General features: G+C 47.4%; 1 protein-coding gene across 1 annotated transcript in view; it reads right to left on the reverse strand.

Moving 5' to 3' along the window:
- slc6a9 (solute carrier family 6 member 9) overlaps positions 1–11396 on the reverse strand; it is a 28410-nt gene extending 17014 nt beyond the window's left edge. Inside the window, exons 1-2 of the mRNA XM_068749217.1 lie at positions 11356–11396; positions 10132–10383 (exon numbers count right to left, since the gene is read on the reverse strand). Coding sequence (XP_068605318.1) covers positions 10132–10161 — 30 coding nt within the window. The 5' untranslated portion in view covers positions 10162–10383; positions 11356–11396. The remainder of the gene's footprint in view (positions 1–10131; positions 10384–11355) is intronic.
- Positions 11397–17353: the final 5957 nt, after the last annotated feature.

Here is a 17353-nt window from a genome sequence, read left to right on the forward strand (position 1 = left end):
CTGCAACTCCGCAGACCACCAACAACTTCCCTTTCAGCAGCACTTGACTCTTCCAAATCCAACGCCAACACCCCCCCCCCCCCCCCACACACACACCATCGCCCTCCTCCTCCCACCTTCGTCCGCTGAGGTGCTCACAGTCACAAATCCAAGCCTCCCGTGTCTCCGTTTTGTTTTCTAGCGCCTGCCCGCCACCATATGGCTAATGGCTAGCCGCAAACAAAAAGAGCGAGGAGAAAACGAGGCAGCGTGATGGAAAGACGGCGAAAGCCCGTCTGAGCCATCGACAGAAACATCAGCCACGCAGCGGACAAGCCGCCTTTCACCGGGGGGCGATTCTCTCACCGGGTGTCAAAATTTGGCGTCCGGCCTGACGGGCGCGGGACATCCGGGGGACAACGGCCGCCGCTGCTCTAGTGGACGACCTCCAGTTGTGTCCAACATGAGACAAGCACGCTACTCATTTGTCTACCAATTCACGAGGTGAGATTCTCACAGGGAGTCCAATGAAGGGATTGTTACCATATTACCCCCCCCCCCCGCCCATTCAGTGTGAAGGGAGGAAGTAGAGGGCAGGGGAAACGAGCGCTCCCAACGCGTGACAGACCAGGTTTAAGGCTTTCCGTTGCACTTTAAAAGCATCTTGTGATTATATTTCGCCACCCAGGTCACGCTCCCGCCTCGGCGTTAGTCGTTTACCTGGATGATGATCAAATTAAAATCAATTTCACTCTTATTAGCTCCGCCAATGTCCGTCCGTCTGTTAGCGAGAAAACTCAAAAGCTTCCGGATGCCTCGGATTGCAGAGGAGACATTTATAGTCGGAGTATTTTGGCCACTAAACATTCTCTAAACGTTCAGAGTGAACATTTCTATGCCGTTTTTGGTCGGATGAACCTGCGCCTCCATGGGGATCCGTCCGCTAACTAGCGCTGCCTCGGGGGGGGGGGGGGGGGTCTGCTGGCCTCAGATGAGGTCACATCTAATTAAAGAAACAAGCGCACCCATCCACACACACTTAACTACACTTTAATCATTCAGCGAGAACTCTGTATGAATTTAGGCAGCGGATCCTGAAATAGACGCTCGCTGTGGCTGCAGTTCATGAAGTGGGGGGGGGGGGGGGGGCTTGTCTCGTTAAGTAATTGCTCTATCATGTTTGGTCATTTGGCTCTAATTAGAGCAGCACAGATGCTGCTGCTCGCAACAAACAGCAACTTGTTCAAATTCACACTTGTTTCTTCACGTGGAGGCAAAACTGCCCGAGAGAGAAAAGCTTGGAGGATTTCCACCGCCGGAATCCAGTAAAAGACGCCAAGGGACGTTTGACATCGCTTCTAGCAGGACGTATGAGGACGACCGCTGTACACCAATCTGTTTCACTGTACAAACCTGGACTGGCACCCTGCTTTCGAGCCGAACGTATCGTCTCTCTGGGAGCCAGCAGGCGTCCTCCTCGATCTATTTATCTGTCCCTCGCAGCGATTCGATTAATATCTCTTCGGCTCTCGTTAGCTCTGAGTGCCTGTCCCGCGATGAGGACGTCAAACCGAAGGGATTATCGACCGTCTTCCCTCCTGAGCGGTTCGCACGAGGAAAAGCTGAAAGTGGAGGGCAGAGCGAGGAGGAGAGGAGAGGGTGAACGACGGACAGGGAGAAAAGAGGGAAAGGGGAACGCTTGGCTTAACCCAAAGTTTGCATGATAATTTCTCGACCCCTCCCTCACTGCTTTGGCTGTGGGGGCCCCAGCTGTTCGGTCTGTATAAATAGCGTGAGGCTTCGGATCAGACCCCCCCCCCCCCCGGGGTAGACGGGGCTCATTGGAGAGCTGGAAAAAGCACATAAGATACACATTTTGACAAACATATGGGGCCGTTGCTGCGGATGAAAGCGGAGAACATGTGACTGGCGCCGGCCTCACGTGGCCAGAAGTTAGCGCAGTGCCTGAAACGTGACGCAGAGCGGAAGCAAAGGGACAAAATGTCTTCTGCCATCCCAAATATCGACAAGCTGAACAAGTTGGACAAGCTTAACTTTCCCCTAAAAACAAGAACAGGTTTCCATTAAACTGGGAAGGCCGGAGTTTCAGTTATAATTTTGTCCTGAATGTATTCCCCTTATTTGCCCCCTTGCCTGCCCGTATTGCGGCGCTACCACCAGCAGGGGGCGGTAATTCTCCTGCAGGCTGTTTGCAACCACCAAACTACTTAAAGCAGAAACATTTAACAAGTTGAAATGTAAAACTTAGACGTTTCTAGTAAGTCCACATCCAACAGGCGCTAAAGAGATGAATAACTCAGGGGGGAGGGGCCGAGAGAAAAGCCCCCCCAACCCGCCCTGGTCTTAAAGCTGCCTTTCAGTTGTTGTGTGTGAACACGCACACACAGCGGGGCGCGTTCAGCCCAACTCATGACCCGAATATGGTTCTGAAAAGGCCTTTTGGAGGGAGTCCAATTGGAGACCACTGAAAATGATTATACAAAAATAACTGGGGGGGGGGGGTCAGAACCTCGCTTGTAATTTCACTCTGTTGTGTGAAACGACGGAGGAAGAGGAGGAAATATTAGAAAAGAGTCTGCAGGAACGTCTCGACCTTTTGAAAAGGTCATTACCCTCGCCGAAGCGGAGGCGAGGGTATTGCAATTGGGTGCGTTTGTCTGTTTGTCTGTTTGTCTGTCCGAGCACATAACTCAAAAACTAGTAACCCAATCGACTTGAAATTTTTACACAAGCAAGGTTCTGTCCGTTGCTCGGTCCTCCCCGAGAATGGCGTTGATCCGGATCTGGATCCAGATTCTAGAATTATTTTAACATCCGGAATTGTGCCTGTGCTGTAAACTGCCACTTTAAGAGGGAGGGACACGAATGGCATGATGGGAAAAAGAGTCCAGAAGGAGTCTTGTAGTACGTTCCGGAGCAGCAAGCTAGAGCAGGTTTGACCCCTCTGATCCGGAAGCCCTGTTTACTGTCTCACAAGATCCAATAGTCTTTTGGAGGCGCGGTCTGCAATCTCTGATTGTCGTTTTCTAGTTATAAATTATATTTCTTTAAAACCACAAACGCTAAAATGAAGTGTTTAAAAGCAGTAATGAGCGCTTTTAAACACAAAAGCAAAAGCATTTGTCAAGTCTTCCCGTAATCGCTTTGTTGGTGCCGTGCCCCGTTGCATGATTTATTTTCTGTCAAACACGAACATCGGAACGTTACACGTAATCTTTCATCACAGGCGTGTGCGTTGAACATGTCGTTCCCTTGAAACACGGGAAGAACCAGCGAATTGGGAAACGTTTGGCTCACGCTTCAACAACATTCCAGCAGCTATTTTATTTTATGTCTTCAAACCGCCGGGGCGTAAAAGTCAGAAATCAGATGTTTCGATTTTGGGACAAATCTGTTTCCGTGTTGGGGACGGAAGCCTCGTCCCATAAATGCAAGAACAACAAAGGAGGTCGTTTTTAACGTATTTAACGATACGCCGGCACCGAGGAGCGTCCAGATGGTCGACGCTTCATTCACTAGGATGAAAGGAAATCAAGCGGCATTAAAAGACTTGCCGCTACTAAAAGCCAGTGACCCCCCCGTCCTCCATTTAACCTTCCCGGTGATGGAGGGGCGGCAGCGGCCTGCAGAGCCAAGCGAGCACATCGAGCGGCGACTCCTCCGTCCACACGCATCGACCCCAACGGCAGACGGGTTGAAAGGGGGTAACCAAGAAGCACAAAGAGGCCGCTATCGTCCAGTCAAAGCGAATGCCAAGGGCGCCATCTGCCCATCCGCTCGGTGGAAGCGGCGGCTTCCAGGGCGCCCGGCGACGGCGCAGGAAGATTGAGGGCGGCTGGGGGGTCCCTTTGAAGGAACGGGGGGGGGGAATTAAGGTTGGACAAGAGAGTCCGGGCAGAAGGCTACCAGCCGAGCCAAAGCGGTAACAGGAAGCAGGCGCCTTGTGTCCGACGATTTACGGTGACGGGTCCGTCCACCAACCATCTGGACCGACAGCAATACGTTCAACCGGGCTGTAAAGAGAAAGGCGGGGCCTTGCAGCAACAACAACAACAAAAAGGTTGCACACCAAGAAAGCCGTAAAGATGTAAATTCAGCAGGAAGCGTAGGCGACCAATCACGAGGGGAGCGTCAGCGCGCTGCTGCTAGCGCACTGCTGCTAGCGCGCTGCTGCTAGCGCGCTGCTGTTAGCGCGCTGCTGCTAGCGCGCTGCTGTTAGCTGCTATATGGAGGAGGGAGGGTGTTAACTGTGGATGATGAGGAGTGTAGGGGCCAAATGCAACTGATGGGGTGCGGTTCCTATTTTGTGCACTGGGTGGCACTGTGGCCATGTGGGGTACATAAGGCACGGCCAATCAGGCGGTGAACAGGTGTTGACCCGGAAGGGCACATAGGTTTTGACCGCTCTGGCGGGATCGCTGCACCCAGATGATCGGGTTTATTGAATGTTTTAAGTTGTTGTATTTTGTAATAAATTAGTGGCATTTTATTCTCTTAAGCCCGCTTCTGGACTCTCCTTTTTGTTGGATACGGCGAAACCAAGACGTAGCCACAGAGCGCGTCGAACCGAGAACGACCGGCAACACTCCAATAGCCCAGCATTGGGCTGGCTATTATACTGTCAAAACCTGCCCGATTGGACTAAGTTTGGAACCTCAGGAGACCTGTTTTTGGGAGACAGCCAGGGATGACCGTGTGAGCTGTGGCGTGGAGAAGTGGCCCGCGAAGATAGCTCGGACAGCAGTCAGCTGTTCCGCGGAGCGCTGTGGATTACGGAGCTGGACCGGAGCTGGACCGGAGCGCTGAAGACCATCGCTCGGATTTACAGTAAAGGCGCCCAACGGAGGTACGTGTAGCGCTCCACCATCAAAGGCCTAATTGTGTGCGCACGTTAAATCCAACCCATTGGTGAACATTGAGCGCGTTTTTACGCATCGAAGCGTTGCGCTGGATCACGTGACTCATTGACCTACTTTCCGTTGCGCTCACCTGAGCTGAATCTGGCTTTGCGATACGAACCATGGAGGCGTGCGCTTTGGACGTAGACACAAATACTGGAAATGAACAACTTACCAATGATGAACTCTCTCCTGAAGATAGCATGTCGAATATAAGTAGCAGAAGCAGTCAAAGGAGTTACACGTCTAGTGCTTCATCTGCTCGATTACAGGCAGCAGCGGATAGAGCTGCAGTTTTGGCTCGAGTTAAAATATTGAAGGAGCGACATATTATTGAAGAAGAGGAAGCAAAATTGAGAAGAAGAAAGGAGATGCTTGATTTGGAGGCTGAACTGGCGGCATCTGAAGCAAGGTTGGAAATTTATGATGCCGAAGAAAAGTGTCAGTCACAAGCATACTCAAATACGAAGGATATATGCAACAAAGGCGGAACAAACTATGAACAGATGTTGCACCCCTCTGCTCAAGAGTTCATACCTCAAAATGATGACAAACTGGAAATCAAGCCAGTAGATGTGAGACCAAAGCAACGGAACGCATCAAACACAAGGCAACAGCAGCACCGATTGCAATGCAATAGAAACAGGATGGAAACAAATGATCGGTTTACACAAAATGAAACGCGTCAGTCACTCACCGCTATGCAGACACCTGGAGACCTTCTAACGATCATGAGCAGACAAACTGAGATTATAGCAGCTTTAATGAACCAGCAGCGGTCAATGACGCTCCCACCAAGAGACATTCCAATCTTTGACGGCGATCCCTTGCATTACAGGACCTTTATAAAAACATTTGAGCAAGGAGTGGAAAGTAAAGCAACCGCAGCAGACTGTTTGTACTATTTGGAGCAATTCACCAGAGGCCCGCCTCTCGAACTGGTGCGGAGCTGTCAACATATGGACCCAGATCGTGGCTACGTGGTGGCCAAGGCTCTACTGCAAGATCAATTTGGAAATCCTTACAAAACAGCTACTGCATACATCAGCAAGGCTTTGTCATGGCAGACTATAAGAGCAGACGACACCAGGGCACTTCAGAGCTATGCACTATTTCTGCGTGGCTGCTGCAACATCATGGAGGAGCTGGAATATGTGCAGGAACTGGACATGCCTGTGAATATGAGGGCAATCCTTGCAAAGCTCCCGTATAGGATGAAAGAACGCTGGCAGAGCAGGGCTCATGACATCATGGAGTCTACTGGCCACAGAGCGAGATTTAATGATCTGGTGGGATTCATGGAGCGTCATGTGAGGATCCGTTCAGATCCCTTTTTTGGAGATCTGCAAGAATACAGCTCTAATACAACATTAAACCAGCCAAAGTCACAACCCAGCCATAGAGAGAAGGGGCATGTGGTCGCCAGCACAGTGACCGCTATGGGCTCTCACAACGAAGTTAAGCCGTCACGCTCAATCAAGGAGAACGAAAGCTGTGTTTGCTGCTCTATGGAACATGCATTGGAAAACTGTCAGCAGTTTAAGGAGAAGAGACACACGGACAAAGTGTTCATATTGAGGAAAGGGGGTGTGTGTTTTGGATGCCTTCATCGAGGCCATGTCAGCCGTAATTGTGAAGCAAGATTGCAATGTGAGATCTGTAATCAATATCATCCGACTGTGTTGCACATAGATCGACAGATCACTGTTTTAGAAGATGGACTGGAATCACCAGAACCCACCTCAGTCTTTCATACGACTTATGGACATACAGGGGCCGGCAGAGGTCGCACCACGCTGTCAGTGCTTCCTGTTAGGGATGGGAATGATGAGCTGGACACTGGAATGATGTCAGCCAGAGGAGAGACCAATTTCCAAACTGTGTCTGGTGTATGAGGTCTAGTTATTGTTGTGATGATTCAATATTTGTTGTATTTTATGAAATGTTGAGAATTGCCATGTGTGGTACCATGCCAATTAGGGGCCGGTGTGTAGGGGCCAAATGCAACTGATGGGGTGCGGTTCCTATTTTGTGCACTGGGTGGCACTGTGGCCATGTGGGGTACATAAGGCACGGCCAATCAGGCGGTGAACAGGTGTTGACCCGGAAGGGCACATAGGTTTTGACCGCTCTGGCGGGATCGCTGCACCCAGATGATCGGGTTTATTGAATGTTTTAAGTTGTTGTATTTTGTAATAAATTAGTGGCATTTTATTCTCTTAAGCCCGCTTCTGGACTCTCCTTTTTGTTGGATACGGCGAAACCAAGACGTAGCCACAGAGCGCGTCGAACCGAGAACGACCGGCAACACTCCAATAGCCCAGCATTGGGCTGGCTATTATAAGGAGGATATATTTTTTTATTTATATATGATAGTATTTTATAGTTTATTAATACGAGTATTTATGTTGAATATTTTGCTATAAACTGAATAATAGTTACAAAGGGGTAGGAATTATTTTATTATTAAGTATTCCACTTCTTCCATTCAATGTGCTGCGTTTTGTTATGCCTTTTGTTTCTTTTATTTTATCAGTATTTCTTTCTTTTGTATGTACAACTACTTACATATTTTTATACATGTTCGAAAATTAAATTCATTCGTTCATTCATGTGAAACTCCTCGTCTCCAAAATACAGCATATAACCTCATTTGTCCCGTGTCCTTCTCACGTCTCCAACGGTTGGACACGTTGTCCAGGTTGACGTCCTCGCCTGCCTGCAGCTTTGACTTTATACGCATCGGACTTGAATTCAACACATTCACTAGTAATGACCTCCGGAATGTGGGTGCTGCAGAACGGCCTCACACTTCTCTGCCAGTGCAGCAATGTCTGCTGCTCCACACTCAGAAGTGACGTCTGGGTTCAGTGCCTGGACGTCAAAAACAGACAACTCCTCCTTCATCCTCTGGAAAAAGAAAACTTCTTCCCCCGTCTCACCGTTTCTTCTTCTGTTTGCGCTCCATCTTTAACACTCGGTCTACCAGAATGACCATAGCGGTCGTTTTGACTGCTCGGACATTATAATTTGGATTATTGTTATAATGATCTAAGAAAAAATAGGTGGAATAGGTAAAAAAAAAAAAAACATCAGGGCACTAAATGAAAACTATAATGATTGCGTGTTTTATTTATTTCAATGACGCACGCCAACTGTGGAAAACAAAACGAATGTGTCCTACTTTCAGAACAGGTTTGAGTCGTCATTTGACCTTCACAGTGATAATTATTAACTATTATGAACATTTAAAACAGGTTTGTGTCGTCATTTGACCATAACAGTGATAATTATTACCCTCGCCGAAGGGGAGGCGAGGGTAATTGTCTTTCTGTCTCTGATTGTCTTTCTAGTTAACTATTATGAACATTCAAAAATGCTGTGAGGGGGCGGGGCCAGCCAACTGAAGACACTCTGTTGCGATGCCAATTTGCTTTGCTTATTTGAGTGATGCCGGATTTGAGATTAAAATGCTGTGCAATCCGGCACGATGCGGGACGACTGGTCACCCTTCATCAGAGTCTTCCTCACCAAGGCTCTGAAGCAAGCCTGAAGCCTCCGTAACTTTAGTTTTATTTCTACTTGTCATTTTCGTCTCTTTTGGGTTAAGAGTGAAGCTATAACTCGGTTTTAGCTTCACAGAGCCTAAAAAACAAACAGAAAATAGAGCAGGACAATGTAGCAAAGAGTGACACATGACACGCCCACATGACGCCCTGTAAGACGCATGCAGTCAATCTGAGGTAGTAATAAAACTATGTTATAATATTATATACTGTAGACACATTTAAGAAAAGTCAGGATCCCATTGGTACATTTCTTTTTTTTTTTAAACCAAGTTTTAATTTTTCTCAAAGACTACAGAGCACATATGGATGAGAAAATATATACGTATACACTTTTAAGAAAATAGCAGAAAAAGATAGACGACTCGATTAAGAGAAAAGATTATGAATGTTGTAAAAATTCTGGCATCACAAGAATAATGTTTGCACTGATGTCTTTATTTTATTTTATTTAGTTCTATATGATTTACGCACTTGAGCACTTTCCTGTTGACACTTTTGAATGTGATGAAAGTTTCTTTGTAAAAATCTTCTTCTTTTTCTTCTTCTGGCCTTACGTTACTGTAGACACTTTAAAGAAGTCCCGCTTTTGTCGCAGCCGGCTTCAAAGATCTAGTCAAAATGTTTCGGCACAGAAAGGTTCTGTCTTTGATCAGGTCAGGCGGGGGCGAGACAGAGTGTTAGTGAGCGCACTGAAGCGAGGAGGAAAGAGAGATTGACGCTGACGGGATGTGGTGACGTTGCAGGTGTGGTGAGTGAAATTGTTGAAGCGGGTGGCGTGACAGGTGAGTTGGGCAAGGCTTAAAAAAAAGACGTGCGTGAGTGGCGGGACTCTATCAACGCTACGACTATTCCTGCAAACCGCAAAGAAAGTCTGGAATGTTGTTGCCTGGCGAACCAGGCGGAGTGTCTGCTTGTTGTTTCTAACCAAGAGGACGGCTCCGCACATCCGTCCGAGTTCTCTGCCTGCTATCGAACCAACGCGCGGCGTAAACACAACAAACAAAAGTCCTGTGGCGAGACGACTCACCTCCTCTCTCTGACTATCATTTAATTAGATCTGAATCCACAGACACTGGCGTCCAAACGCTACGGACCCTTTCAATCCAAAACAATTTACCGATTCAAACCATTGATTGGCGATCTGTCGCCGAGCCGAAAAAAGGCAGACGAACGTCCGGCTCCGTCCTCCGGCCGCCAGGGTTCAGGCGTTAAAGCTCAGACGTGTGCATTCCAGCATCGACATGCATCTCGAAAGGAAGCAAAGTGTGAGCGGGGAGGAGAGCGACGCGTCCAATGAGCATGAATGTCAGCGTTTATCGCCGTCTCAAGACGGACTGAAGAACTCTGGAACCGAGGGGCCGAAGCGACCTGATTGGCTCTCGCTCTATCGCGAATCTGCAGCTGACAAACGGCGCGCCAAAGCTGTGAAGACGACGTCGCCTCTGTTTGAGCTCACGGAGGAGAGGGAAGTGTGAAAATGTTCCGCGCTTTCGGAGTCGGACTATTTTTGTTTTGTTCGGAAATTCAAAAAAACCAAAAAACATTTACACATAAAAACAGAAACAAAGAAAAGACAGAAGTGGGAGTGACTCGAGGATCCGTGACGGCCTCCATGTGTGTCGCTGCCGTTAAACGCGCGTTCACGGGGCAAAGGTCAGACCTACCAGGATCCCGGAAAAACGCTTCTCCTCCATCCTTCGGGACCTCGTGGGCAAAGATTCCCCCGATTCTCTCGCTCTGCCTGGGATGGCGCCGCTGGCCTCTGGCGAAGCGAGTCTGAAGCTTTTCTGAGGCGGCGTTCGCTCGAGTGTCTCCGTCCCCCCTCGTGCCTCTTCTTGTGTCCTCTTGAGCGAGTGTAGCTGGAGTGGCGTCGCCGCTTTGTGCTAATTCTGCCCTAATCCAGACACTTTTCTATGCTGTGAAAAGAACATGTGACAGGTGGGGAAAGGGGTGGAGGGAGGAGGAGAGTGGGTAAGGAAAGGAAAGGAAAGGAAAGGAAAGGAAAGGAAAGGAAAGGAAAGGAAAGGAAAGGAAAGGAAAGGAAAGGAAAGGAAAGGAAAGGAAAGGAAGGGGAAGGAAAGGAAACACATGTTAGTGATTTGTCCCAAAAGCCAAAAATGTAAATCAGCCATCACGAGGACCCGCTGTGAGGTAAAAAAAAAAAAATCAACAGGTTGCTGCTCAGTTCAGAAACTAAGAGTTAAAAGTTATTCTCAGGATCGAACTGTGCAAGAAAGAGTTTAGAAAACACGTAGTACGAGATTTGCATTTCGTGCCAAAGCAGCTGCCGTAACAAAGTGGGCTTTTGTGTGAAGCGATTAACTGTTGCAGGAACGTTTACGGCTGTAAAGGAGCCAACCTGCGGGAATGTTTGCCAACAGGCCGGATGCACGAGACGGAGGCAAAACATTCGTGTGTTTTACCGGTTTTCAACGTTTCCTTGTCGTTTGATTTAATGGCAAATAAGCCGATCCTTGGAGAGACTCAGCGCAGACATATTTAGAGCCGGTACTTTACAGTCTGTCGTTATAAATCATTCTTCATTAAATACTTCAGTCAAGCCGTAAATTCTTACTTAGAAATGTTATTTATAAAGATGTTATCATTAAACAGTTATGAAACACGAGTTTAGGTAAACCTGATATTGATCAGGTTCCGTCATCGCTAATCTACCACAAACTTCAAGTCTGAGGGCTGGTGCTAAACCATTTAATTAAAACCTTGGCGCCTCACCAAGGAAACAGCCAAACCATCAATGTCCTGACGGACGGACGTCCTGTCTTGAACCCTGCTGGGACTCCTAAATGTCCAAGGGCCTCCTTTGAACCTGCACAATGTTGGAACATGACAACAACAACAACAACAAAAAAACAAAATAGGACACAAACCTTCTGAACTTCACGTCTGGCAGGTGCTGCAGTTCGGCCACGCAAACCGACAGAAGTTTGTGAAGTCAGAGATCGCTGACACAAATAATGACTCTAAAACAAGATGCTAGCCTATTGGCCCCGCCCACAAGGAGTGGCAGCAGCTCTGTGTCAGGTGTCAAGATTCTCTCGTGCCATTATGCTAATTTAACTAAATGATATGAAGGCTTACGGCTAAAGGAACACAAAAAAAACATCGAACAAAATCTTTACAGAAGCAATTTTAAAACAAGGAGATATGGAACAAGAATGGAATCAAATAGCTTTGATGTGGTAACAATAGTAAAGATCCTGCAGTAAAAGGGCATCTTTAACATGAGCCATGAATCATTAGAACGGTACCGACTGGACTCAGCCAGACCCTCCCGGTTCGGTCCAAAGCATCAGAACCGCTATCAACGGCCGAAACATGAAAGATTATTTTCAGTTCTTGAGGTCCATTCATGTTTGCCTGAAAAAAGAGAAAAGCGGCCTTTCGTGCAGCATTAAAGACAACTACGATATTTTAACTCAATTCATTTTTATTTCTACAGCGCCAGATCATAATAGAAAGTCATTTCATCGTCCGTTACAGGTGTATCAGGGAAAGATCGAACTACGGTGGCCAACAGGTGCAAAACACATTCGCAAATACCCAAACACTTTTACATTTCTAAAAACAAATTATCAAAATGAGAAAACGCTTTTACATTTCGGAAAACAAATTATCAAAATGAGAAAAAACTTTAAAATTTCAGAAAACAAATTTCAGAAATAAATTTACAATCCAGAAAACAAATGACCAAAAAGCTAAACAAATTTACATTTCCAAAAAACAAATTAACGAAACGCGAAACATTTTTACATTTCAGAAAACTAATTCACCAGATGCGAAACTTGTCCCACAAGAGCAAGCGCTTTGGAGATGGAGGCGAGGACAAACCTCCGTTTAACAGGCAGAAACCTTGAACAGAACCTAAAACTCATAGTGGACGGCCATCTGGCTGGGTTGAGAAAGAAAGAGAGAATTCCTGGAGATGATTAATTCCAGAAATAAATGCATCTGGATTGACATGGAAAATAGGAGTTGTCCTATTTTAGACTATTGAAGCTCACCCTGGAGGGACATTTGCGAAAGAACACCCAGCAAAGTAAATAAATTAAAAACGCTCACCTGTTTTTTAATCATCTGCTGACACGCACAATGAAATCGAATTTTCACCCTAGAACAACGGGCCCCTTGAAACAACCACACACTAACACGTGTATCAAAGGGTCCTAGCACACGGAGAGGGAGTAGGGTGAAGGCGCCGCCGTGGTCGGCGCACCTGGAGCCGTTTTGCGGGGACGGTGCCTTGCTCAAGGGCACCTCGGCAGTGCTCTGGAGGCAGACTGGCCCCTCTCCAGTCACCAGCCCACACACCACATCTCACCAGAGCTGGGACTCTCCTGCAAATTGAAGCACGCAGGCAAATGTGCAAGCTCTGCGATGTTGGCAGAGTGAAGATGGAAATTCTGATGAATATTAATATTAGTTAACTACAGCATAAGAGCCGAAACCAGGAGTGGTTAAAGGAACTACAACTCAATCTGCATCAACATTTTTTTATTTCAGATATCACTATGGAAACAAATTATTCTGTTGATGTGGATGTTTGATTAGCGGCAAACCAACTAGCGTTAGCTGCAGCCGCCGGAGGAAATGCCGAATAACGTTGCAGAGCTACGTTTGGGCTACCTTTGGGCTACGTTTGGGCTACGTTTGGGCTACCTTTGGGCTACCTGAAGCAACTCGGTTCTGAATTGTATAGTCTCAATGGCATTAATTCAGATGCGAGTCCTTTGGAGTTGCTTTTCAAAGCCTCGGACTGTGTCACGGTTCAAATAGAGACATTTCCACTACCTGTCCCGAGTCCAAACCCAAGAGGACTTCTGTTGTTTGGTTCCATGTGATATTTATATTTGATTATGCAAAATGTACTGACTCTCATTTACCTGAATCAGCAGTCTAAAATTCATGAGCCTGTTTGTCAAGTTTTTGATTCTCATGATGTGGTGGCACGAAGGTTTTTACCTGGAAGAAAAGACTCGTTGTACCTACGTTGTACATATTATGTGTCTTTTTAATTAAATTTTATTGTTATTTTGCATCAATTGAGTAATTTAATTAGGCCCGAGCGCCTATTCTAGGCGTAAGGGGCTATTGCTTTTGCAACGCAGAAGACGACAAGTTGACGAGCGCAGCTCGTCAACTCTCGACAAAGTTGACGAGCGCAGCTCGTCAACCCTCGACAAAGTTGACGAGCGCAGCTCGTCAACCCTCGGCATCCAACACACTCACGCACACACACACCGACACTCAACAGCACACACACACACCGACACTAAACAACACAAACGCACACACACAGAGATCCACAAACACGAGTTGACGAGCGCAGCGAGTCAACTCGTGTTTGTAACTGTCTTCCGATGGTTGACGAGCGCAGCGAGTCAACCATCGGGCGACCAACACACCCACGCCCACACCCACGACACTCAACAGCACACACACACACACCCCGACACTAAACAACACAGACACACAGACACAGACACACACACACAAACACGAGTTGACGAGCGAAGCTCGTCAACTCGTGTTTGTGTGCCCCCACAGACGCGTAGCCCTCGTCGAGACCATTCCGAAAATGTATTTTGTGTAGAAATCGCATACTCAGAAAAAAAGTTATATTGTTTTTGCAAAAATTCTTTTTAGGCCCGAGCGCCTATTCTAGGCGTAAGGGGCTATTGCTTTTGCAACGCAGAAGACGACAAGTTGACGAGCGCAGCTCGTCAACCCTCGACAAAGTTGACGAGCGCAGCTCGTCAACCCTCGGCATCCAACACACTCACGCACACACACACCGACACTCAACAGCACACACACACACACACCGACACTCAACAGCACACACACACACACACCGACACTCAACAACACACACGCACACACACAGACATCGACAAACACAGTTGACGAGCGCAGCGAGTCAACTGTGTTTGGAACTGTCTTCCGATGGTTGACGAGCGCAGCGAGTCAACCATCGGGCGACCAACACACCCACGCCCACACCCACGACACTCAACAGCACACACACACACACACCGACACTAAACAACACAAATGCACACACACAGAGATCCACAAACACGAGTTGACGAGCGCAGCGCGTCAACTCGTGTTTGTAGCTGTCTTCCGATGGTTGACGAGCGCAGCGAGTCAACCATCGGGCGACCAACACACCCACGCCCACACCCACGACACTCAACAGCACACACACACACACCCCGACACTAAACAACACAGACACACAGACACACACACACACACACAAACACGAGTTGACGAGCGAAGCTCGTCAACTCGTGTTTGTGTGCCCCCACAGACGCGTAGCCCTCGTCGAGACCATTCCGAAAATGTATTTTGTGTAGAAATCGCACACTCAGAAAAAAAGTTATATTGTTTTTGCAAAAATTCTTTATTCTTCTTTATTCTTTATTCTTTATTCTTTATTCTTCTTTAATCTTCTTTATTAGGCCCGAGCGCCTATCCTAGGCGTAAGGGGCTATTGCTTTTGCAACGCAGAAGACGAAGAGTTGACGAGCGCAGCTCGTCAACCCTCGACAAAGTTGACGAGCGCAGCTCGTCAACCCTCGGCATCCAACTTTGCCATGCTGTTGAGGACGACCAACACACCCATGCACACACACACCGACACTCAACAGCACACACACACACCCCGACACTAAACAACACAAATGCACACACACAGAGATCCACAAACACGAGTTGACGAGCGCAGCGAGTCAACTCGTGTTTGTAACTGTCTTCCGATGGTTGACGAGCGCAGCGAGTCAACCATCGGGCGACCAACACACCCACGCCCACACCCACGACACTCAACAGCACACACACACACACCCCGACACTAAACAACACAGACACACAGACACACACACACACACACAAACACGAGTTGACGAGCGAAGCTCGTCAACTCGTGTTTGTGTGCCCCCACAGACGCGTAGCCCTCGTCGAGACCATTCCGAAAATGTATTTTTTGTAGAAATCGCACACTCAGAAAAAAAGTTATATTGTTTTTGCAAAAATTCTTTATTCTTTTTCTTTTTCTTTTTCTTTGTTCTGCTGTTTAAACGGCAATTTGACCCCCTGAACATGCTCGAAAACTCACCAAACTTTGAACCAAGCTCAGAACCGGCGAAAAATTAATTATTTTATGTGTTTTAAAATTGGGCATGAAAAAGTGGCGCGTCAGCGCCACCTACAAAAATCACAATGCATTGTGCCTATGGGGGGTCCGACGCCAACTTTGTCGGACAGCCACGAAATTCGGTACACACATGCGTCAAGTCAGGGCAAAAAAAAAAAACAATTATGGCCACGCCCCCAGACACACAGGAAGGCGGCCATATTGGATATAATTTTAAAAACTGCAGAGTCAGCGTTTGCACACACACACACTCCAATCCAAACCAAATTTTAAACACTTATTGACCCTTCCTACCTGGACACTTTAAAAGGGAAACTTTGACAATCAGCCTTACAGCGCCCCCTAGAGAACAATAACAAAACTTGAATGGGAATTAAAAAAATACTTTGCCAGAAATGATTGAAACTTACCAGAAAAGTCCCTCATGTGGTCCCGATCAAAAAACACAATCGTAACCATGTTGTTTTTACGCTGTTGCCATGGCGATGGCAACCCCTCCTATGGGGAGGGGTCCGACGCCAACTTTGTCGGACAGCCACGAAATTCGGTACAGACATGCGTCATGTCAGGGCAAAAAAAAAATGTATTGTGGCCACGCCCCCAGACACACAGGAAGGCGGCCATATTGGATTGAAACTCCTGATGGCAGATGGCCATATAATCCGAATAACGATTTGACTAAACTGTGAGCTACTCATGCAGCTCAAATCTAAACACTTGCGAAGCACTCGGGACAAAAGCGGCGTGCGTCGGCGGGTCAGCTCAACGGCCTGTCGGCCGGCGAGGGCCTACAACGCCGCTTGCGGCTTTAATTCTTCTTTGTTCTGCTGTTTAAACGGCAATTTGACCCCCTGAACATGCTCGAAAACTCACCAAACTTTGAACCAAGCTCAGAACCGGCGAAAAATTAATTATTTTATGTGTTTTAAAATTGGGCATGAAAAAGTGGCGCGCTAGCGCCACCTACAAAAATCACAATGCATTGTGCCTATGGGGGGTCCGACGCCAACTTTGTCGGACAGCCACGAAATTCGGTACACACATGCGTCAAGTCAAGGCAAAAAAAAAAAAGTATTATGGCCACGCCCCCAGACACACAGGAAGGCGGCCATATTGGATATAATTTTAAAAACTGCAGAGTCAGCGTTTGCACACACACACAATCCAATCCAAACCAGATTTTAAACACTTATTGACCCTTCCTACCTGGACATTTTAAAAGTGAAACTTTGACAATCAGCCTTACAGCGCCCCCTAGAGAACAATAACAAAAATTGAATGGGAATTAAAAAAATACTTTGCCAGAAATGATTGAAACTTACCAGAAAAGTCCCTCATGTGGTCCCGATCAAAAAACACAATCGTAACCACGTTGTTGTTTTTACGGTGTTGCCGTGGCGATGGCAACCCCTCCTATGGGGAGGGATCCGACGCCAACTTTGTCGGACAGCCACGAAATTCGGTACAGACATGCGTCATGTCAGGGCAAAAAAAAATGTATTGTGGCCACGCCCCCAGACACACAGGAAGGCGGCCATATTGGATTGAATCTCCTGATGGCAGATGGCCATATAATCCAAATAACGATTTGACTAAACTGTGAGCTACTCATGCAGCTCAAATCTAAACACTTGCGAAGCACTCAGGACAAAAGCGGCGTGCGTCGGCGGGTCAGCTCAACGGCCTGTCGGCCGGCGAGGGCCTAC

Source organism: Brachionichthys hirsutus, chromosome 15 (genome assembly GCF_040956055.1).
Source record: "Brachionichthys hirsutus isolate HB-005 chromosome 15, CSIRO-AGI_Bhir_v1, whole genome shotgun sequence".
Lineage (NCBI taxonomy): Eukaryota > Metazoa > Chordata > Actinopteri > Lophiiformes > Brachionichthyidae > Brachionichthys > Brachionichthys hirsutus.